This window comes from Grammomys surdaster, unplaced genomic scaffold (genome assembly GCF_004785775.1).
Source record: "Grammomys surdaster isolate TR1022 unplaced genomic scaffold, NIH_TR_1.0 126121, whole genome shotgun sequence".
In the NCBI taxonomy this organism is placed as follows: Eukaryota; Metazoa; Chordata; class Mammalia; order Rodentia; family Muridae; genus Grammomys; species Grammomys surdaster.
The window spans coordinates 362985-386761 of NW_021620929.1; the positions used below are offsets into that span (position 1 = coordinate 362985).

Here is a 23777-nt window from a genome sequence, read left to right on the forward strand (position 1 = left end):
TGTCAGTGTGTGTGTATACATGAATGTATGTGTATCTCAACATTTTGTTTGTTTTTTAAACAAGGTTTTTCTGTATAGCTTTTGTTGTCCTTGAATTCACTCTGTAAATCAGACTGGCCTCAAACTCTGCCCGTTTCTGCCTCCTGAGTACTGGGATAAAGGCATTCACCACCACCACTTGGCTATTTTTTTTTTAATGTGTATTTTGCCTACATATATGTATACCATGTGGATATCTGACTAGTTCCTCCAGGAGACCAAATGGCTCTGGAACTGGAGTTAATTTTTTGGTTGTGAGCTGTCATGTGAGTTCTTAAGTCCTGGAATAGAAGCAATCATTCTTAATCACTGAGCCTTCTTTCCAGCCCCATTATTTTGATTTTTTTTTAAACATGGTCACACTTTATTGCCCTGGCTGATCTGTAATGTAAAATAATCCTTCTATCTGAGCTTGCCAGTTACAGGTATCAGCCATTATTCCCAGCTAAGAAATGTTTTAAGGTAAGAGAAGTATTAGTGTTCAGTCACAGTGGACACACTTATGATCCCAGTTCTTGGGGGAGGGCTAGGAAGATTAGGAATTCAAAATCAAAGGGCAGTGTTGGCGCACACCTTTAATCCCAGCAGTTGGGAGGCAGAGGCAGGTGGATTTCTGAGTTCGAGGCCAGCCTGGTCTTACAGAGTGAGTTCCAAGACAGCCAGGGCTACACAGAGAAACCCTGTCTCGAAAAAATTAAAAAAAAAAAAAGTGGGGGGGGGGATTCAAAACCAGCCTTGGCTACATAGTAAGTTTGAGGCCATTCTGGGCTGCTTGAGTGTCTGCCTCAAAACGAAGAAAAGTGGCATTAGGGGAGTGATACTAATTTAACAAATTAGTGTATTTGGGCCAATGTTAAGCCATTTCTATATTCTTTTTATTTCAAATAATAATCTTTATAACTTAATGTGGTCACAAGTTTTCAGAAAATTTAAGATTGGGTCAGAAACTTCCAAATTATCACCTAAAGCATCCCATTGTCAGCGCCCTGCTCCCAGAATGGTGTGTTACCATTACTATACCTGCACTTCAACATCATTGTCACTCTGCATGTTGCAGTTTACATCAATAAAAGTATTGTATATTCTTTAGGTTTTAGAAAGTTTATTAAAGAACCTATATCCATCTTTTATATAGCTTACATTTGCTCTTAAGACTTTTTTGGTCTACCTGATTGGGGGCAGGGGTGTATGAAAGAGGAAGAGCATGGCTGCCTCTGACCAGGACTCCTGGAGGAATTGCCCCCACCCTACCTGTTGTTTGTTCTTCTCCATGGTTGTAACTGTTGCCCCAACAATAAGTACTATTTCTGTAACTAGTGTAGAACAAAGCCGTTAGATAGTCTTGTTGGTCTTGTTAAACCCAGCATTGTTGATTACTACAGCATCAGGGTACCTTGGGAGTCCTCATCTGAGTAATAGATAAAATATTCTGTGATCAGATCTGTAATACCCTTTTTCTTAAGATTTTTTTATTACATTTTACTTTGTGTACACAGGTGCATATGCTATTGTAGGTGCTGAAGTCAGAGGGCAGCTTTCAAAGTCAATTTTCTTTCCACCATGAAAAGTCTCAGAGATCAAATTCAAGTTAGTAGATTTGACAGCCCTGTTCTACTGTTTGAGCCTCTTCTAGTGGTATAGAAATTGAGCACAGGCCCCAGTGGAGGAGTTAGGGGAAGGACTGAAGGGGCCTATCTGGCCTCAGTGGGAGGGGAGGCCCTTGGTCCTGTGAAAGCTTGATGCTCCAGTGTAGAGGAATGCTAGGGTGGTGAGGAGGGAATGGGTGGGTGAGTAGGGGAGCACCCTCATAGAAGCAGGGTAAGGGGGGAATGGGGGTTTGCAGAGGGGAAACGGGGTAACATTTGAAATGTAAATAAATAAAATATCCAATTAAACAAAACAAAAAAGAAATTGGAGAGTGGGATAGGGAGTTATAATGCTATGTTGATAATGACTTTCAATTAGAATGTTTGTGGAACTTTTTAAATGTGTGTGGTGCTTTGAACCTATGGCCTTATGCATGCTAGGGAAATGTTCCATGTACTGAGAAGTTTTGTCATTTTTGACACGTTACAGTCCTCTCAGGAAGAGGCACCTCATTTTGAGAAATTGCTTCTATCAGACTGGTGTGTAGGGTATTTTGGTCTATCATTGTATTATATTCCCAGCCCTTCTTTCTTTTGAATTATTTTGCCTGTTGGTTATTTTTGTGAGGATGGGAATGACCCCTTTGGCCTTGTGTATGCTTCACAAGTTCTCTACCACTCTGCCCATCATCAGCACCACTCAGAACATCAGCTCTGATTCTAGTCTACTAGTTACAATTCTAAGTCTTTTTTATTTTTTAAAGATTTATTTATTTTATGTATGTGAGTACATTGAGTACACTGTTGCTGTCTTAAGACACACCAGAAGAGGACATCAGATCCCAGTATAGATGGTTGTGAGCCACCATGTGGATGCTGGGAATTGAACTTGGGACCTCTGGAAGAGCAGGGGGTGGTGCTCTTAACCACTGAGCCGTCTCTCCAGCCCTACAACTCTAATTCTGCTAGTTACAAGCTCATTCTGTTGTAAGAAATATGAGTTAACGAGTGGTTCAATGGATAAGTAACCTGTGCTGGAGAAGCCTGGTGACTTGGGTTTGAGTCCTGGAGAGAACTGATTCCTGAATGTTTTCTTCCCATGACACATACACCTACACAGTCATACACACACATAGCCCTGAGTTAAAAGCAAAAAATATAAGAAATAATGCAGAGATCCTGCTGTTCTTCTGTAGCCACAATTCCTTCTCTGATGATTAGGTGTAGTGTACTCATTAGCTCTTTTTTTCAGGGACATTTAGGGCTCCTGCTTGGGGTTTAATAATAATGATACAGAGACATCAGAGACATCTGGCCTTTTTTGCCATGGCAGTCCCACAGCTACTCAGTCCACTTCCGTGCCCTACCTATTCTGTTTTACTCCTCTGTTCCAGCTCTTTATCAAAAGCCACATTCCTTTCTTTTTTTTTTTTTTCTTTCGAGACAGGGTTTCTCTGTGTAGCCCTGGCTGTCCTGGAACTCACTCTGTAGACCAGGCTGGCCTCGAACTCAGAAATCTGCCTGCCTCTGCCTCCCAAGTGCTGGGATTAAAAGCGTGCGCCACCACTGCCCAGCTGCTACATTCCTTTCATGTACAAAAAAAAAAAATCTATTAGCACAGTGGGGAGAGATTCCACAGCTTACTCATTCTGAACCAATCAGTACCAGGACTATGCCCCTTCCATATCTTAGTGTTGCCTTTTGGCCAGATTAGGAACACTGCCCTTCCCCATGGCAGCTTGCTTTTTAACATGATACTCTTGAGAGAATCTTCTTTTTGGGCAGGTGAGGAAGTATGTATAGAAAGCAGATATTGTGGACTATAGAAGTGACAATACCATATATCCTGCCAGCACTTAGTTGAGAATAGAGGGACACACCTTCATAGATAGTTGATAAAATATTTGTGGGGGCAGATTACCCCAGCACTCTTCATTTCTGGAACTGATTTTTAAGATGATAAGCTGGGCACAGTAGCCCATACCAGATGTTTCAGTGAGCCTGAGCCAGGAGAATCCTGCATTCCAGGCCAGCCTGACCTAAATAATAAGGATGTTTTTAATGTGTATGTATATTTTATTTGCTTGTCTGCTTACCACGTGCCTAAAGAGGTGTGAAGAGGGCATTGGATTCTCTAGGACTGGATGTTTGTGGGTGCTAGGAGTCCAACCTAGGTTTTCTGAAAGAGCATCCAGTGCTCTTAACCACTGAGCCATTTCTCTAGCCCTAAAGGGGGCTAGAATTTAAGCATGTCTGTAGTCCCTCAGGAGAGGTTGGAGAGTCACATCAGTTCAAGGTCAGATTGGGCAATTTAACAAGACACTTGAAAATATAATTTGTAGTCTGAGGGTGATGGCATGTCTTTAATTCCAGCATTCTAGTGTAGCTGTTCTCAACCTGTGGGTTGTGACCCTCAAGGATTGTGAAACAACCCTTTCACTGGGGTCACATTAAAGACCATCAGAAAACACAGGTATTTATTACATTATGATTCATAACAGTAGTAAAATTATAGTTAGAAAGTAACAACAAGACTAATTCTATGGCTGGTGGGGTTCTACTACATGAACTATATTAAAGGGTCACAGTATTAGAAAGGTTGAGAACCACTGATCAGAGGCAAGCTTATCTCTTTGAGTTCAAGGCCATCCAGGGACACAAAGGCAATCTTTTTAGGGGGAAAATTTTTTTTTTTTAATTAAATAAACGATAGACTAGAAAGATGGCTAGGTGGTTGAGAGCACTGGATGATCCTCTAGAGGATCTGTGTTCAATTCTTAGCACCCACATAGCAGCCCATAACCGTCTGTTCCAGGGGATCCATGGCACCATGTATTCATCTGGACATATGTGTGCATGCAGACAGAGTACCCATACATACAAAATAATAAATCTTTTTAAAAAATAATCAGTGACCTATATTTGCCACATAAGTTTGACCACTTATTGGAAATCGTGGTAAAAGGGGAGAACTCAAGTTGTTCTCTAACCCTAGCTGCCTTGAAATAAACTAGGATCTTTTAGAATTGTTGATGATATTTGGTTACTGGGTATAAATCTGTTCTGGCTAAGGTTTTTTAATTAAATACTTATTTAATACATGAGTGCTCTGCTGCATGTACAGCCGACATGTCAGAAGAGGGCGTCAGATTCCTTTATAGATGTGGTCGTAAGCTATCATGTGCTTGTTGGGAATTGAACTCGGGACCTCTGGAAGAGGCTTTGAGCCATCTCACCAGTCCCTGTGTTGGCTAGTTTTATGTCAACTTGACACAAGCTGTAGTCATCTGAGCAGAGCAAAGTCAGTTGATAAAATGCCTTCAGAAGATCTAGTTGTAAGAACACAAGCCTGTAGGGAAGCATTTTCTTAGTGATTGTTGTGGAAGGGACCAGCCTACTGTGAGTAGGGGCACTCCTGGGCTGGTGGTCCTGGGTTCTATAAGAAAGCAGGCTGAGTAAGCTGGTAAGCAGCACTTCTTCATGGCTTTTGCATAGCTTCAGGCTCCAGGTCCTGCCCTTATTTCCTTCAGTGATAGACAATGATGTGGAAATGTAAACCAAATAAAAATAAATCAGTTTTCTCCCCAAGTTGCTTTTGGACTTGTATCAAATAGCAATAGTAAGCCTAACTAAGATGTTTTAGTGCTACAGGCTTCTATTTTATCCACACAGAACATTTAATGGTAGTTTCTGAAATTTTAGTGAGTGTTTATAAATTGTTCTAAAGTGGTTACTTGTTCTTTTTTGTTTGTTTGCTTGTTTTTTCGAGACAGGGTTTCTCTGTGTAGCCCTGGCTGTCCTGGAACTCACTCTGTAGACCAGGCTGACTTGTTCTTAAATACCTACTGTCACAGGGTTTTCTAGGCCATTACCTGGAAGAATTCCTGGATACTGGTGCACATGGAGATGTTCTTTCTGTTTAAATTTGTATCTGTGCGCATGTGTGTGTATGTGCATGCAATTAGGCCAAGACAATTACATCTTGGGGAGTTATAGATTATAGTGTTGCTGCTTGTGTCTGTCTATCTGTATCTGTCTATCTATCTTATCTATCTATCTGTGACCAGTCTTTAAAAAAAAAAAAAAGGAATGATTTTCTTCAATGATTTGGCAGCAGTGTTTTAACTGGAGTTCAAGAACTAGTTACAGTGTGCCTGGTTTCTTTTTGTTTGATGTATTTTGCTTTGAGGCAGAGTGAGAGATTGTTCTCAGTACATTTTTAGTGTTCCTAGAGGATGCATGTTATATGTTGGGTACTTTTCTCTTCAAGAAAACTGTCAGTGATTTGGCCTTTTCACAGTAATGTTTAGACCTACATTTGATATATCCTGGATATCAAGACCCAATTGCTATGACTGCTCTAGTTTTTGCTTTCTTTTAAAATATATTTACTTTAATTCTATGTGTGAAGGGCTATATGCATGTGAGTATAGGTGGCTGAGATGGACTAGAGGCATTGGCTCTCCCTTGAGTTGGAGTTACTGGTGGTTGTGAGCTGTCTAACATGAATGCTGGGAATTGATCTGTTTCAGGTCTTCTGCATGAACAGTACAAATTATTTTGTTGTTGTTTTGAGATAGGGTTTTTCTGTGTAACAGCCCTGTGGCTGTCCTGGAACTCATGTTGTAGATCAGGCAGGATGACTTCAAATTCACAAAGATCCCTCTTTTTCTGCTTCCTGAGATTAAAGGTGTCTGTGACCACACCCAGGGAGCAGCATACATTCTTGAGCCCAACTTTTTTTTTTTTTTTGTAGTATTTTTTTTTCCCAAGTTAAAAAAAAAATATATATATGCCAGCCTGGTCTACAGAGTGAGTTCCAGGACAGCCAGGGCTACACAGAGAAACCCTGTCTCGGAAAAAAAAAAAAAAAAAAAAAAAGCTGTATTTGGGTGTTTGCCTTTATGGCTGTATTTATTACCTTTGTTTAGTGTTCTCAGAAGCCAGGGAAGCACCAGATCCTGTAACTGGAATTACAGATAGATGATTGTTGGCCTCCATGTGTCTGCTGGGAACCACCCCAGGTCCTCTGTAAGAGCAAGTGCCCTGAACCATGTTTTCAGCCCCAGTTTTTATTTAGTTTTTGAAGTCTCTTATTCTTATTCAGAAACTTATCTTCTCTGCTGATCTCTAAGAACAGTCCTTATCTCCATGTTTCTCTTGAGGAGACAAACAAATATTTTATTTTTCAAGATAGGGTTTCTCTTTGTAGCTGTGTGACTCTCCTGGAGCTCAGAGAATCACTTACTTCTAAATGTTAGTTAAACAAACAAACAAACAAACAAACAAAAAAACCAGTGAAATTGAACTTTCTAGCATACCTTAAAGTTGAACAATCCAATTTCAATATGTAGTAAAAAGTTGCCTATATTTCAGGTTTTTCCATTTGGGGATCTGTGCAGAGTGACAGTTCTGAAATGCCTCATCTTTATTTTTTTTTCCTTATAGGAAGAATATAGAAATTCCATGCCTGCATCCAGTTTTCAACAGCAAAAACTCCGTGTTTGTGAGGTTTGCTCAGCTTATCTTGGTCTCCATGACAATGACCGTCGTCTTGCAGACCACTTCGGGGGCAAGTTACACCTGGGGTTCATTCAGATACGAGAGAAGCTTGACCAATTGAGGGTATGTTAATATATTCTGTTTCTGGAGAACTCTTTTGGAGTCTTGTGGTCACCTTTAGCTTTAATTTAAAAAAATTGACTATTTAAGTTGGATTTGAATATGTTTCTGTGTTGATTGGTTTTGTTGTTTGTTTGGGTTTGGGTTTTTATTTCTTAATTTATTTTAACAACTTACTTATTTTTATTTTATGTACATTGGTATTTTGCTTATGTCTGTGTGAGAGTATCAGATCCCCTGAAACTGGAGGTATAGAGTTATGAGCTGCCATTTAGGTTGTGGGAATTGAATCCTGATCCTCTGGAAGAGCAGCTGGTGCTTTTAACCATTGAGCCATCTCCAGCCTCCTTATTTAGTGTTCTCGAGATAGGGTTTCTCTGTATCCTTTGGTGTTCTGGAACTCACTCTGTAAACCAGACTGGCCTCAAACTCCTGAGATCCGATTGCCTCTGTCTCCCGAGTGCTTCGATTAAAGGCGTGGACCACAATTGCCTGTCACATATTACTGGGTTTTAAAAAAAATAGTTTCATTTTATGCATGTGAGAAGTAATTTGTCTGCATTTATATCTGTTTACCACATTCTTGCAGTGCCTTTGGAGGCCAGAAGAGGGCAGTGGATCCCCTGGAGTTAGAGCCAGTTTTTATTCACCATGTGATGTTCTAGGGTTCTTCAGTCCTGTGGCAGAACAACTTAAGCTGTCTGTCCAAATTCTGTCCAGTCCTGTTTTTTCCTTTGTTTCTCTCCCCCTCTCTTTCTTTCTCTCTCTTTCCCCTTCTGTTTTTGTTGTTGTTTGTTCAATTCATTCTGATGTTAGATATAGCCAGAGCCTCCTGCCTAGTCTACCACTGAACTAAATCCTAAATTCCAAGGTAATGTTCTTTTTGATAAGTTGAATTGTCAGGCTTCAAAATGATTGTGCTTACCCTACTTACTACATGTGGTAAGGTATACTCATGAAGTGGGAAAACAGATATGTGGCACCTGACTGCAAAATATAGAATGCTCTAATATTTCTAAGTCACTATTGGGAGCCTTGTATGTTCCCAAAGCAGACCTCCTTATTAAGGCAAAGGGGGAAACTCTGTAATTCCAGGAAGTTTTTTTAACTTAACGCAATAGAGAAGCTTGGAGCTAGAGGGGCTGGCACTGAGAGTGTTTTCTAAACACTTTGCTAAGGTCTAGTGAGGTAGGTGTCTTAGTGACTAAAGGTCCAGAACACCGCTTCAGTCCCCAGAACACATGGAGTAGGAGAGAGCTTACTCATGGGGGCTGTCTTTTGACTTCCGTGTACCCTAAATAAATTAGATTTTTTGTTTGTTTGTTTGTTTTAGACAGGGTTTCTCTGTGTAGCCTTAGCTGTCATGGAACTCTCCGTAGACCAGGCTGGCCTCGAAACTTAGAGAGATCTGCCTACCTCTGCCTCTGGAGGGCTGGGATTAAATATGCCCAGCAATAAATCTGATTTTAATAGCATTTTGCTGGGGTTAAGAACGTAACTCAGGGGCTGGAGAGATGGCTCAGTGGCTAAGAGCACTGTGTGCTTTTCCAAAGTTCCTGAGTTCAGTTCCCAGCAATCACATGCTGGTTCACAACCATCTATAATGGGACCTAATGCCCTCTTCTGGTGTGTCTGAAGACAGCTACAGTGTACTCATATACATAAAAAATAAATAAATTTAAAAAAAAGAACGTAACTCAGTTGAAACCCTGGATTTGATCAGTATCACATAAATCCAGGTGTGCTCTGTAATCTTGGTGTTGGAGAAACAGAGGCAGGAAGGTCAGAATATTAAGGTTATCTTCAGGTGTCTGGTCAGTTTGAGGTCCATTTGTTGAGACCTTCCCTCAACAAAAATAATAGCTTCTGTCTTTCCAATAGCATTTTAATGTTCTACATTATATATTTTCATGGGTATGAGTTTGGTTTGCTGGTCATGTGAGGTGGGTGATAGGACTTGCTTAGGAAGTCATGCCATACCCACAGGCCTGTTCCCAGCCAGACCTGCTTTAGGGAAGTGTGAAAGGAACTTGGAGCTGACTGTTTTATATCTAGCTCAGATTAAGGACTCTAATTGGAAGTGTAGAGTTTGAGATGCTAGTTGAGACAGCTCACCTAGGTCTTGCTGCATCCTCTCATCTGGAGAGTACTTGCTTTAATTACTGGGCATAGAAATTTTTCTTACTATCCCTGCTCTAAGTAGGGAACACTGATGAGTGTTTGTTTTAAGGGGTGTGACTTATTCCCCCATTCAGGACTTCATTTCATTCACTCTTCCCAGATGATGTATTACAGGGTTACTACTACTAATAATAATATATAATAATAATATCGTATTATTGGTGCATTATAGAGATTGACACTTTTCAAGCTAGCTTAAGTCGATGCTCATTTGGTGGTAGATGTTCTCAGAGCCTCCTGCCTCTGCATATAGGATCAAGCTTGATGAATTAAATGTACAATTGTGCTAATGTTATCATAGCACACACCAAATCAAAGGTGAGCTGCTTCTGGCTCCTTACAGCCCTACTCCTAACAGCAGGGTGCTATTGCTATTGGTCTGAGTTAAGTTTCCTTTACTAACTTTTTTACTGCAAAGCTTGTGGAGAGGCTGTAGGATGAACAGCTAAGTTTATAGCTTGGTTTGAAGCATTGTGATTAAGCCCTGTGCCTTAGAAGTTCAGCCCCTTTTCTGTAATTTGTCACCAAATGTAGAAAATGATGGTTAATTTTTTTTCATGTGTTCTGTTAGTTTTTAAATGTGTAGAATATTGTTTTCTAAAAGCTGTTGCTTTTCCTTTATTTTCCCTTTTTGTTATTTTCATTTATTTAGAAAACTGTGGCTGAAAAACAGGAAAAAAGAAATCAGGATCGATTGAGAAGAAGAGAGGAAAGAGAGCGAGAAGAGCGTCTGGGCAGGAGGTAAGCATGGGCCAGCCTTAGGAAACTGCTGTTTGCTGTTTTGTGACTTGGAGCCATCAGTGTTTGAAGCATGCAAAAGCATGTATTTATTTTTTTTGAAGCAGGGTCTTACTAATGTAATCCAGGCTGGTCTAGAACTTGCAGACATGTGCCTGCTTCTGCCTCCCAAGGGCTGAGATTAGGGTATGTGCCATCACACCTGGCTCCAGGATAGCCTTTAAAAGAAAAATAAACCTACGTCATATTCACTTTGGTGAGGTGCAGTATCGACTGATTTGAACAAGGGAAGGAGGAGCTCACAAGGGTTCTCCCCTCGCCACCCCACCCACCCACCCAGACAGTTTCCCTGTATAGCCCTGGCTGTCCTGTTCTGAACACTCCTGGCTGTCTCAGATTCACTTGACTCTGCCTCCCAAGCACTGGGATTAAAGGTCTGTCCCACCACTACCCAGCCATCTTTTAACCTCACCCAGCTGGCTCCTCATGACAGCTGGGCTTGGAGGCCTTATCAAATAGGGAAGGCAAAAGTCGATTTATTACTGATAGCTAAGTAACTGTCTCATGGCAGTGCATTGAAGGGAAATCATCAGCTTTGGACTTCAGGAGAGAAGCTTTGTATGGCTGTCTTTTTAAATTGGTCTTGTGGGGTCACTGAACAGACTTTCCCATAAAACGTGCAGTTAGAATATGTTCTTGCCCGTTGAGAAGCAGAGTGTAAGGTGTTTGGCAAAACCTCTACACCAGTGAGGCACTGATGGGAGTTTGGAGGGCAGGAAGAATGGGTGGTATGGTCTGGGGTAGGCTGTCTGGAGAAGAACTTACTGGACTTCGTGATTGTTTGAGAAGGAATGAAGTTGGTCTCATGGTTTCTTTTCTTCTTGGTCTTTTGGTACAGTGTTTTTCTGTATATTTCAGGCTGTTGTGGAACTTGCTTTGTAGATTAGGGATCTGATCATCTCTGCTTCTCTGTGCTGAGATTAAAGCATGTGTTATCATCCCCAGCTGGCCTCTTGGTGTATGATCTGGAGTTGTTCCTTTACGGGGACAGGGAGGGTGGAATCAGGAATAGGGGTTAGAATTCGGCTATATTCAACTTGAGTTGCCTGAGAAGTACTCAGGTCAATATTTAGAACTAATTTCAAAGATGAGATCAGAGCCAGACTCAAAAATGCACTCTCAAAGCATCTCACTAAGTTGCCTTAGCTGGCTTCAGATTCACAGAGATCCATTTGCCTTTGTCTCCTTGATGGATTAAATGTGTTCATCTCTTTATCTTTCTGTTTAGGTCTGGATCGAGAACCCGAGATCGCAGGAGGTAGGTTTCAGATCTATTACAGGGCTCTCAGGTTGAATGCCTTTTTCAGTAAAATCATTTAATTGATGTTAAAGCCTCACAAGGCTGCCTTGTGAAGAGCATAGGCGTTGGTTAGGGTTTAGCACAGCAGAACGATACCACATGGACTCCCATGCACTCATGTACACTGGGGTGAAGGAAGACCCTGCTGAAGACCAACTGGGAATGTCCAAGTCCTTCCTTGTTCTTTTTTTTTTTGTTGTTGGTTGGTTGATTGGTGGTGGTTTGTTTTGTTTTTGAGATGGGGTTTCTCTGTATAACCTGGCTGTCCTAGAACTCTTACAGAAGAGACTAGCCTTGAATTTAGAGATTGACCTGCTTCTGCCTCCCAAGTGCTGATATTAAAGGCATATGCCACCACACCTGGCCAAGACCTATGCTTTCCAGAAAAATTCAGGGGAAAGGTTTGGCCATCAGATTAATTCAGCGGACTTACTCATTTCCAAATTGTACATTTGTAGGAGGAAAAAGAAATCCCAGTAACACTGAACGCCAAAAGATGCTGAGAGTTGAGGAATGGGGGTAGGTTTGACCCCAGTGACATCTTGGCTTTCAAAATCATCTGGGTTTTCCAGGTCACGCTCCCGGGATCGTCGACGGAGGCGGTCTAGGTCTACTTCCCGAGAGCGGCGGAAGTTTTCCCGTTCCAGGTCCCGAGATAGATACCGGCGCCATCGCAGCCGTTCCCGGAGCCATAGCCGGGGTCACCGCCGGGCTTCCAGGGACCGGAGTACAAAATACAAGTAACTACTCTGACTCCTCAGTAACTGCAGCCAGAAGTGAGCCCTTTGTCTTTGTGTTCCCAAGATCTGCTAAGATCTGTCATCCTAGCTTTTGGCCATTACATCTGGTAGGGACAAGGTTGGGCTTGTGAGGATGCAGGTTCTGGGTGACTAGCACCCTGGGTTGTTGCCCTGAGGAATAGAGAATGGCACCCAGTGCTTGGAATGGGATAGGGCATTGAGCTTTCACATGGCCCTCCACTTGTCTGGGCTTTTATGTCCTTTAACTTGGTAAAAAGTAGCTGAGATTTTTGTCTTGAACAAGTCTTGCTTAATTACTTCTCTTGGATTTCTTTTGTTTTGTTTTGAGACAGGAATTCACTTTGTAACTTAGGTTGGCTTGAACTCAGGATCCTCCTGCTTCAGCCTCCTGAGTGCTGATATGAAAAGTGTATACCACCACGCTTGACTTGTGCTTTTCCATTCTGCCTTTTCCATTGTCTTTACATCGTGGGTCATATTTCACCCACATAGCTTTGTTGTATTCCCATTTGTTTTGTTTATATTACACTGAAACTTTCCTTATTAAAATTCTTTGCTTTTTATTTATTTTTATTATGTGTATACATTAGTGTATTATGTCACGTGTGTTAGTGTGTGTGTGTGTGTGTGTACATGTTCAGTTGGAGGACAAAAAAGGGTGTTGGATCCTCTGTAGCTGGAGTTACTGGTTATTCTGAGATACTCAACATGGGTGCTGGGAAATGAGCTCAGTTCTTTACGAGAGCATCATATCCTCACCCATATCTCCAGTCCTTAAACCTTTTTGAATGTTACTTACTTTTGATACCAAATCTCACTTTCTAGTGCAGACTGGCTGCAGACTTAATTACTCCTGCTTGTCTCACCCTCCTGAGTGTGAGGATTACAGGTGTTAACCACCATCACCAGCTAAAAGGATCAATTTCTTTTTTTTTTAAATGATTATCTGTGTCATCAGAAACCAGATGAAGTCAAGCTTGGCCAGGTGTTGGTGGTGGTACATTCCTTTAATCCCAGCACTGGGGAGGCAGAACAGGTGGATCTCTGAGTTTGAGGCCTGCCTGGTCTATAGAAGGAGTTTCAGGGCAGCCAGGGCCACATGAAGAAGCCTTGTCTTAAAAAGACAAAAGTGCCTGAATGTGGTGGGGGCATTTCCCTTCTCTCATCCAGGGCTGAGGGTCTGCCTTACTGATTCCTGTGCAACAACCAGACAGAAGGAGGTGGCAGCCTCTGCTGAGCCTCTGGTTCACTTTCCCAGGTTCTCCAGGGAGCGCTCATTGAGAGAGGAATCCTGGGAGTACGGGCGGAATGAACGAGGGCCCACTGACTGGAGGCTGGAGAACTCCAATGGCAAGACTGCATCGCGGAGGTCGGAGGAGAAGGAGGCTGGCGAGATCTGAATCTGGCTCAGGCGCTGTAAATAGTCTGACAAATGTTCAGCACAGCCTAAATTACTCTTTATATTTGCTGATACAACTCATCTTTTGTAGTTAAAATTTCTATTGTTTGGCCCTAGCTGTGAGTTTCTAGAGTTGTTCAGAGCTGCTTCTGTGTTTGGGGTTATGTTGTAGAGGAACAAATAAATCTGGCAGCTGCCTCCTGACAGCTGTGTTGGGATGTCTGCTGTCCTCTACACTAGAGGCACTTCACTAGGACCCTGTACCTGTGGAGCAAAGGCTAATGCTGCCGTAGAAAACTGACCAAATGTCTGACCACTTTAACTTTTGGCACTCCCAACACTCTTAATTGAGCCAGATGTATGTGGCTTCCCTTCCCTGATTCATACTCTGCATCTTAGCTGCTCATGTACTCTCTCAGTGCAGACCATAGAGCAGGTTCTCTGGATGGAGGAGAGGGAGTGGCCATATTACACAATTATTTCCTTAGGAAGAGCTGTATCTGTTGAAACCTTAGGTCAGCTACATTGCAGTTCCACTTTGTTACTTAGGTGGAATAAAGACATAGATGGCCCCTACCTGCCAATCAAGAAGTCCTCCAGAGAGAGTTACAGCTTAGGTCAGGTATCTTGAGTGGTTTATACCCTAAATAGGCTTATTGTTAACCCCTGAGCATATGTTGTTGCTCACAAAGGACAAATGCCTTAAGACCAAAGTGAAGCCCAAATAGAAAGGATTACTGAATAGGAGTTGCTTCTTTTCACTTGTCTTGGGGAGGGAGGTGTTACAGTTTGTTTTTGGAGGGAACTTTAGTTGGTTATGTTAAACGAAAAAGCCACCCTTCTCCATGCTGTGCTTGTAAAAATGTAGGTGCTGTTCTTGAGCTGTTGGTTTGATGGTTACATATAGTATCTTGTGGTTTTGAAATGTAGCTCCTGGTGGTACCCTGGACTCTCATCTATAGGAGAATGTGTGTTGGAACCTGCTCTGCTGGCGTATGAAACAGGCTTTCCTTGATAACTGTCTCCGTATGCAAGGTGGTAGGGTGGAATATCCCTGAAGGATTCACTGGGGCTCAGTATCATACACAGGTGCCATGTATAGGTTTCATTCCTCTCTAGCCCCTTTGCCTCCAAGTGGAGCTCAGTTTAGCTCTGGGCTTCTTGGTCCCAGGTGGACATTTTGACTAGCTGTGATCACTTATGTTGGAAACATTTTGTTTCCTGGACTATTTTCGGCCTTAACTGGACAGTCCTAACCTTAGAGCCACCATCTCCATGTCTGGTTTGGATCCCTTTCTATCTATAAAGGTGTGTATAGAGAAACAGCTGTTTTGCTTTATTTTATCACGGAGTAAAGTTACTGGAAACATTTCTGTGCCATGGCCTGTAGTAGCCACAGGATAATCCATGGGCTCATGTGGTATACAACTACAACTACTGGGGTACAGTAGCGGACCCCTGCTTAGGTAGCATTCTTTTGAGTGGTCAGGTTCCTCGGGGTAGCAGAAAGGCTGCTTCCCTTCTCTCAGTCTCTTGTGGAGGGTGATTTTTTTTTTTGTTTGTATGTTTTTGTTTGTTTTTTGAACTTTTTCTGGAAGGACACTCTTGCCTGGGTAGACTTGGATTTCAGGACTCAAGGCACTTTTGTCTCAGTCCCAAAGTAGCTGTTACTAATAACTGTCCCAACATGCCTAGATGCTTTGTTTTGTTTTCTTTTTTCTTTCTTTCTTTTTTTTTTTGGAGACAGGATTCTCTGTGTAGCCCCAGCTCTCCTGCACTCGCTGTGTAGAACCAGCTGGCCTCAAACTCAGAGATCCTCCTCACTCTGCCTCCTGATGTTTTGTTAACTTTCCTTAATTGGAGTTTCCTGTAGAAAGGGAATTAGGTGAACATAAATAACCAGAGATGTATTTGTTGTGGTGGCTGTGGTGATGGTGGTGGCTCTGGCCATTATGCAAGAAATCCTATAGTCTACCATCTGTAACTTGAGGGCCTGGAACAGGTACTGATGAGGTTCCAGAGCAAACCTCCAAGCTGAAGAACTGGAAGAGTCAGTATTTTCAAAAACCCAGTAACCAGTCACCCATGGGCCAGGGTACAGGAGGTGAATGTCCAGCCCAGAAAGAGTAGATAGACCCTTCCTGGACCCTCTTGTTCTTTCCAGGTCTTTGGTGTTGCCCAGTGCACTGAGTGAAAAAGTCTTTTCAAATCCTCACTGCTTTCCCCATGTCATGCATGTGCTCTGGGAGATGACTTCATGATTTCTTTTGCTTGGTCATACAGGATGTAATTTGACTTGTGTTGAGTAATGATGATGGGTGTGCAGGACATATTCCTATGTCTAGGATATAGCAGATAGGGGAAGCAATTTAAATGGGTTTCTACAATGACCGTGATTGGTTCTTAGGCAGGAATAAGGCATTACTTTCCCTCTGAAACCAGAGGAAAACAGGGTTGGGTAGCTCCTGGTCCCTTTGTCTAGATGATAGGCACTGGGCCTGTACACCCAATTCCTGCCTTTGGTTTGGAGTCAGCCAGCATTGTGCTTTTACCACCTGATACTGGAAGTTATTTTTGCCTTGTCAGCCTTATGCCAGTAGGTGGCGCTGTCCTAGTTTTGGAGACTGTGTCTCTGGTGTTCCAGGGTATCTACCAGCACCCACAGGGGAGAGGTAGCCTATCAATTAATTAGGCCCAGCCCATCCATATGGATCTGAAAACAGGAGGATGAGCATGAAGCATCCCTAGAGAGTCTGATCAAGCAAGACTGCTCCTGTACCTACAAAGTTCCTGTAGTGCTGGTCTGTTGCTTTCTGAGGGAAACAAACTGCAGCAGTATTTGCTCAGGGTGGCCAAATCCAGTCTTGGTATTTGTGGCAAATAACCCTTAACCTCTTGTTGGAGGCCTCTTGAATCTCCCAATGTCCCGCGGTCATTGTAACAGGTAAAAGGCTGGGTCTTCACTTGGGGGATCTGTGACACTTGGAATTTGGCCCATTGCATGGAAAGAGTAGTCCCTTAGTACTCAAACATGAGAGGAGATGCAGGTTGTGCCCCTTGGAGGCCCCATCCCCAGTTCAGCAGTACTGGGAATTCAGTACCTGAGTCATGTGGCTCAGGAATGTCTGTCAAGGCCTGCATGGTGGGACAGAAGTATCCAGAGTGGGGCCAGGTGAAGTTTAACAAGCTGAGAAATGGTTCAGGAAGCTCTGGAAAAGCTTGTTTATCTTGATGGGGTCCCCGGGAGCAGGGTCAGTTGTCAGCCACTTGGATGACCACTGCAGTCTGGTCCAAGAATGTGTGAGCTATGGTCTTTTCCAGTTAGCCATGGCCTGGGAGCTTTAAGCTTACCTGGACTCTAAAGCCTCACATTTTTTTATACCTGGCATGAACTATTAGAATACACTGAATTTTAGTGTGTACTTTGTCAGTGTCTTATGCCTACTGAGTTCTTAACACACTTCCCTGGGTCTAAATTTAAATTTACTGCTAAAATGAAAGTAATTCTCAAGATACTGTTGTTAGGTCTGTGACTCCTAGCACATGTTCCTTTTAGAACAGTGATATTTATAGAATGCTGTGATGTATTCCAGTGATAGCAAAATGCAACAAAGCTCCTCATAACAAACTACCATTATAGCCACTTCTGAAGTGTATAAGTCCAGTGTTGTGCAGTCATCACTAATACCAGGTGGTAGAGTGTTTCATCCAGACAGAAACTTCAGCCCACTAGTTAGAACTGTTCAGCTTCTTCCTGAAGTCCTTGGCAACCAGGAACCTGTTTTCTGTCTGTAGTTTGCTCATTTGGATATTTCACAAATGTGGACTCATGCACTGAATGGCCTTTGGTGTGTTGGCTTCTTCCACTCAAGGTTTCTGCAAAACTAAGCTGCGTGATGTAATCCTATTACTTTTATGGGTTAAAAAATGCTCCATTCTGAGTGTAAACTACATGTTACTCACTCACTGTAATGGTTAACCTGATAAACTCGATGGGCTTAGAACCACCATGAAAACACACCCCTGCGTGTGTCAATGCAGGTGTTTCCAGGTGTTTTGGTGAGAGACCCACCCAGAATGTGAGCTGCACTATCCTATATGCTGGGAGTCCTAGACTGAATAAAAAGGAGGGCAAGAGCTGGGCACTCGCCATCGTCTCTGCTTCCTGACTGCAGATGCAATGTGACCAGCTGCCTTAAGTTCCTGCAATCATGACTTCCCACCACAAGGACTGTACCCTTATACTGTGACCCAAATAAACCTTCCCTCAGTTGTTCTTGTGGGGTATTTTGTCACTCTTGGACCCAGGGAAAAAGATGCTGCTGTTACTGCCCAGAATTACTAAGAAATCTGATTTTGTAGTTCTTGCCTGGGGTCATTCCCACCAATGTTTATTTTTGTCTCTGTCTTTTGAGACACAGTCTCACTGAATAGCCCTTGAAATAACAGATCTGCTTCTAAAACACAAAGATTTATGAGGGCTGTGGATGTATTGGTACTGAGCCTTATAAACCATGCCCAGGGCCTGCTTTGCAGGGTGGATTTACGTCTAAGGAAGCATCGTTATCCTTACCCTCTGACCTGTCTAAAATGAAAGGTAGCACTTGAGGGAGGAGATTATATTCCATTAACGTCATGTTGAAGCAGATGTGATGCCAAGGGTAGAAGTGAGCCAAAATAGGCACTGTAGGGCCAGTGGTTGTCCAGAAACCCCCGCGTAAAGGACCAGTTGGCCTTTCTTTCCTTTTACCTTACTGCATGGCCTTCCTCAGCATAGGAACCCAGGCTAGGAATGTGTCCACTAGACCCCAGAGCCTAGAGAAGTGGTTCCCAGCCTGCAGGTTGTGACTCATTTGGAGTCCTATATAAAGTACCCTGTATATCAAGTATTTACAATTCCTAATAGAATAATAGTTATGAAGTAGCAACAAATATGGTTGGGTGTCACTACAACCATATGAAAGGTTTGCAGCATTATAAAGATTGAGAGTTAACTGCTTAGGGCCTAGAGGTTTCCCCACACCATACATATCTTTGCAGATACAGAGAACTAGGCACACAGGCTTCTTCCTACTCAGGCTTTATTGAAAGACCAAGAGGTACAGGTGCAAGGGAGGGAAGAAGGGCGTGGCCAGAGGGCAAGCCCCAGGAGGCCTCTTAACGGTACTTGGAGGTCAGCACGGTGCTCACAGTGGCAAAGAATTTGTCCAGAGAGGCGTGCATCCCGGGGGTGAAATCGGCAGGGTGGTGGTTAGCCAGGGTCACCAGCAGGCAGTGACTCAGGAGCTGCGGGGACAGGACCAGTCAGTCCATAATAGTAGACACTCTGCTCCCCTTCCTGGAACCACTGTGTTCCCTGCCCTGGGTACGAGGACCCCAAGCCCTCCCTACAGGTCCCAGATACTTCCTGCCGGGTCCTAGAACACACCTTGAAGTTAACGGGATCCACACGCAGCTTGTGGGCATGCAGGTCGCTCAGATCAGACAGGGCACCGGGCAGGTCATCCAGGTGGCCTACGGCCTTGGTCAGCGCATCAGCGACCTTCTTGCCATGAGCCTGGACCTGGGATGAGCCGTGGCTCACATCAAAGTGAGGGAAGTAGGTCTTGGTGGTGGGGAAGCCAGCGAACATCCTGTGAGAAAGTGACAGGAGAAGGTGAGGTCACAGAAAAACATAATTAGGAGCTGAGCGCCAAGTCTGTTTTGGATCCTGTGATCCTTACAGAACAAGGTCCTGGTCTCACCTTTCTAGGGCCTCCGCGCCATATTCAGCACCATGGCCACCAATCTTCCCCCAGGCATTCTTGATGTTGGTTTTGTCTTGCTCAGAAAGCACCATGATTTCTTCCCGAGTCTTTCAGAATCAGAAGTGTGTTGGACCTACAGCAAGTTGGATTTATTGCCTGCAACGTCTAGGACACGCCCTTGATGTAGCCCTCATTGGCTGGCTTGTGCTAGCTCTGCCCAGTAACACTTGCAAGGCTCCTCCGCCCACCGCGGAGAGTCTGGGGTTGGATCTGCCTCCCCTGGGTGCAGGGAATTCTTATCACTTACCCACATGCTTCTTACTCCTTCCTGTGTCTCCAGTGATGAGTGTTTGGGAAGAAGTTAGGATCCCCCTGTTTTTTTTGGGCAGAGAAGCAAGTCGCTCAAACCAAATTCAACAGTACCCACCCCTACCCCATTCCCCTCCTCCCGCTGGGTCCCAGTTTCATTCTCCCCTTCCTAGCCCACCCCCTGTTTCTGGCCCCAGCCCCATGATCTGAGAACCCTGGTTCTGAGAAAAAGAATGATAAGGTGCTAGTGACCCACAGAGGAGCTCTCTCCCTGTCCTGTCTCCCCCCTTCCCTCTCTCCTCCTCTCTGTCCACTCTTCCTCCCCTGCTCCTCCTTTCTTTTCTTTTCCCTCTTTCTCCTTTCCTCCTTTTGTGTGACCAGGCCTTGTTCTAGTTTTCAGGCTGGCCTGGAATCCTTTAGCTCAAGTGACTCCTTGCTCAGCCTTCTGGGGACAGGGAGCTGCAGGAGCAGGCCACCAGACTCTTCCTAAAGACTTGCATCTTATCTGCCCAGTGCTGCTATGGCTGAATAAGGAGAGGCTGAGGGCTGGGTTTGGTGTCACACATGGGCAGTCTCAGGTTCTGGCAGGCTGAGGCAGGAGCATCGCTTGAGCCTAGGAGTTTAAGGTCAGCCTCTGCAAAGAGAGACCCCCCGTCTTTAGGACAGAAGCAAACAATAACACAGCCGCTGGGTTGTAAGTGAGTAGCAGAATGTTCATTTTGCGTAAGGAAGGCTCTGGCTTCAGTCCCCAGCACTGTAAAAATACATGAGCAGTAAGCACAAGAGGCAGCTGTCATTGCAAAGTCCTGGGCTCAGTTCTAACTTCCTCGACTTGGGGGGAGGGAGACATCAGAGGGACCAACCTCTTAACTGAGATAAAATAAAAAAATGTGTCTGGGGAATCTAAATGGCTATCCATTTCTTCTCTTTTTCTTTTTTCTCTCATTTTTTTTATTCTCTCCCCACCTTCCCATGTCTTTTCTTCTTCTTATGTGTGTGTACAGTTGTTTGCTGTGATCTATAGCATATGCTCTCCTCCCCTGCTCCAGCTTCAGAAAGGTCCCTGGGACAGCACTATACTCTGTTGGCATGTCAGGGAGATGGACAACTCAGGTATACATATGTTTTATTCATACTAAGAGGTGCAGGTGTGGAACCAGAAGTAGGGCTTGGTCATGAGCCAAAAGAATGAGGGCCTTGCTACAGGTCTGAGGTTTAGGGGACCTGGAGGTTAGCACTATATCCACAGCAGCAAACAGCTGAGGTGTGAGCCTCAGGGGTGAAGAAATCAGGGTTGTTACTTGATCATCCTTACCCACATGCTTGCCTCAGAAACTATGGGGAAAGAAACATAGGTCGCTGGCTGTAGATACCACAGGAGGTTCTTTAGTATTAGGTGAAGGACCAACAATATCTCAGAACCCAGATTACTCCCCTGTCCAGCCTACAGTCACCTCAGTGTTGATGGAGTCCACACGCAGCTCATGGACAAGGAGTAAACGCTCGGCTGACATGACAGTTGAAATGTTATCTAGGTGGCCTGCTGTGTTGATGACTGTATCTGCCACCTCTTGCCTTGGGCTGCTACCTAGGCAAAGAGGGACTCATGTCCTAGTTAAGGAAGTAGGTCTTGTAGGTGGCAAAACTGTGGCATTTCCTTCTGGAAGACTGAAGTTCAGAGGCAGAGACTGGATGAGGGAAGGGCACCTTTGTCCTCTGGAGACCTGGCCGGGCAGAAAGGTTCCCTCGTCTCTCTGGGGCTTTTGTGCTAACATAGGTACCATTCACCCTGATCAGGACTTATCTTCATTTGTAAGTGTCCTAGTGGGCTCTTTATTAGAATGTATTTCAGAAGCCGGGCGGTGGTGGCGCACGCCTTTAATCCCAGCACTTGGGAGGCAGAGGCAGGCGGATTTCTGAGTTCGAGAGTTCGAGGCTAGCCTGGTCTACAGCGTGAGTTCCAGGACAGCCAGGGCTACACAGAGAAACCCTGTCTCGAAAAACCAAAAAAAAAAAAAAAGAATGTATTTCAGAACCAGAATGCTGGATGCAAACAGCACTGGGCATTTTCTCTCTAGCTAGGGTGAGCATGTGTGAAGGGATCAACTCCCAGTTTGGCCACCATCCTCGGCTACTTCCAGCTTACACTGCAGGGTAGGGTCCACGGTGAGCTGACCTCATCTCAATCACTGACCCCAGCCTTAGGTTCAGAGGTTCTTTCTCTTTCCCTCCACCTCCCCGAGAGAAACAGGTTTCTGGGAAGAAAGGAGGTGTCATTGGGGCACAGAAGCTTAGCCTTTGCCAGAACTATTCCACATCACGCCTCCTATTCTCTGTCTCTACTTCTTTCTTGCTTCTGTCTCAACTCCCAACTGCAGGCTTTATTCTGGCTCTGAGTACAAGAAAGATTAGATGCTGGGGATTTAGAGGCATAAAGAATGACTGCCCCGGTCAGGGTGGTGGTAGTGATGGGCTGCTACTGGGGGACGGGGGGCTCCCCTCTCTGTGCATGCTGTTTCAGTCTCTCTCCTCTCTGAGATTCTTAAAGGGTATCTTAGTCTTAAGGATCTTAAGTCATGGGCCGGGGGGTGGTGGCTCATGCCTTTAATCCCAGCACTTGGGAGGCAGAGGCAGGCGGATTTCTGAATTCAAGAGTTTGAGGCTAGCCTGGTCTACAGGGTGAGTTCCAGGACAGCCAGGGCTACACAGAGAAACCCTGTCTCGAAAAAACCAAAAAAAAAAATTCCTCTCTTCCCTCCCTTTTCCCTTTTCTTCCTCCTCCACTCCTCATCGTCCTCTCCTGTCCTCTACCCTCCATCCTCCCTTTCTGTCTTCCTCCCTTCCTTCAACTCTCCTTCCCTTCAGGCTCATTTTTGTTTAGACTTAGTGAAGACACTGGGCTCAGTCCCAACTTTTACTTGGGCCTTTTCTGGGTAGAAAGATAAGACTGAGAGACTCTCCATGTTGATAACACAGAAGGATGTGAAAGCTTGGATGGACTTCAGTTTATTTCTTAGGTGTTTCCCTATACACAACTAAAAAGGAGGTGGCTGCAGAGATGGCTCAGCTCTGAGAGAATGATTGCTGCCCTTCCTGACGGCCTGAGTTTGGTTCCCCGCACCCATGTGAGGTGGATCACAACTTCCCTTAACACTACCTCCAGCTTCTGGGGATTTGACACCCACTTGTGATCTTTGTAGGCACACACACACACACACACACACACACACACACACGGCATACATAGAAACAGGCATACACATAATTAAAAAGTAATGAAGATGAGTGGGCTGTAAAGAAAGAAGTCCACAGGGGAGAGGAAGAAACTGCCTAGGTATTCAGAGCAGTCCTTGACCAGAAACTAGTGAATGTGTTACTTGCCACCCTCCGGGAAGCTGTATCTGGTGCAACTTACACTAGCTCCTTTTGAGAAAAGCCTGGAAAGCTAGATCATGTTCCAGAACACCATAGCCAGGCAGACTGAGACGTCAGCCTGGAGCCAGTGGTCTTAAAGCCAGGACAAGAGTATTTCTGGATGCTGCTAACAGCCAAGGGAGCAGAAGGAAATCTCAGAAGGGAAGCTTCTGTACTGAGACCAGAGCTCAGACTCCCTTCCAACCAACTGCATCTTCCAGCAGTATGGCCTGTTGCCTAGCTGTCTTTGCACTTAGACTGCAGCTCTACAAGCCATCTTTCCGCAGTCCGTGTTTGCACAGGCAGTAAGCATTGCTGGGCTGGTCAAGGGTGGAGTACACAAACATATTCTCAGTGTTTATGGGTTTTTCTTTGTTTTTTTGTTTTTTGTTTTTTTTTAAGACAGGGTCTCACTGGCCTGGAACTTGCTCTGTAGACCTGGCAGGCTTTGAACTGACAGAGACCTTTATCTACTTCTGCCTCTGGAGTACTCTGATTAAAAACAGACACTACACCCATCCCTTTGCATTTAATTTGATAAGATTTTTTTCTTAGAGTATTTGTTCCTGAAGTTTACCTTACTATTTTTGAGAGATTCATTTAATTAAAGAATATATATGG

The 23777-nt window shown here is 44.1% G+C and overlaps 2 protein-coding genes across 5 annotated transcripts in view; one reads left to right on the forward strand and one right to left on the reverse strand.

Annotated features, from left to right (window-relative positions):
* Window positions 1–17962, forward strand: part of Luc7l (LUC7 like) — a 30255-nt gene extending 12293 nt beyond the window's left edge. For 2 of the 4 annotated variants that reach the window (XM_028756439.1, XM_028756440.1), the window contains exons 6-10: window positions 7074–7250; window positions 10081–10169; window positions 11455–11484; window positions 12099–12302; window positions 13546–17962. In XM_028756439.1, coding sequence (XP_028612272.1) covers window positions 7074–7250; window positions 10081–10169; window positions 11455–11484; window positions 12099–12270 — 468 coding nt within the window. In that variant the 3' untranslated portion in view covers window positions 12271–12302; window positions 13546–17962. The remainder of the gene's footprint in view (window positions 1–7073; window positions 7251–10080; window positions 10170–11454; window positions 11485–12098; window positions 12303–13545) is intronic. The other 2 variants (XM_028756437.1, XM_028756441.1) reach the window with 1 other exon arrangement.
* Window positions 17963–18750: 788 nt separating this feature from the next.
* LOC114611695 (hemoglobin subunit alpha) lies at window positions 18751–19566 on the reverse strand. The gene is made up of 3 exons (XM_028756430.1): window positions 19431–19566; window positions 19115–19319; window positions 18751–18972 (listed from the first exon to the last, which is right to left on the reverse strand). Exons 1-3 carry the CDS (start codon window positions 19523–19525, stop codon window positions 18844–18846), a joined length of 429 nt encoding a protein of 142 aa, XP_028612263.1. The 5' UTR covers window positions 19526–19566; the 3' UTR covers window positions 18751–18843.
* Between the last annotated feature and the right edge of the window lie 4211 nt (window positions 19567–23777).

What these genes read in the sequence shown, in the direction of transcription:
- LOC114611695 (XM_028756430.1), bottom strand. Translation starts at nt 19,525, where the DNA reads ATGGTGCTTTCTGAGCAAGACAAAACCAACATCAAGAATGCCTGGGGG. An exon ending in GGCGCGGAGGCCCTAGAAAG is followed by an intron (nt 19,320 to 19,430) that starts GTGAGACCAGGA and finishes ACTTTCTCACAG; the next exon opens with GATGTTCGCTGGCTTCCCCA. An exon ending in TGGATCCCGTTAACTTCAAG is followed by an intron (nt 18,973 to 19,114) that starts GTGTGTTCTAGG and finishes CTGTCCCCGCAG; the next exon opens with CTCCTGAGTCACTGCCTGCT.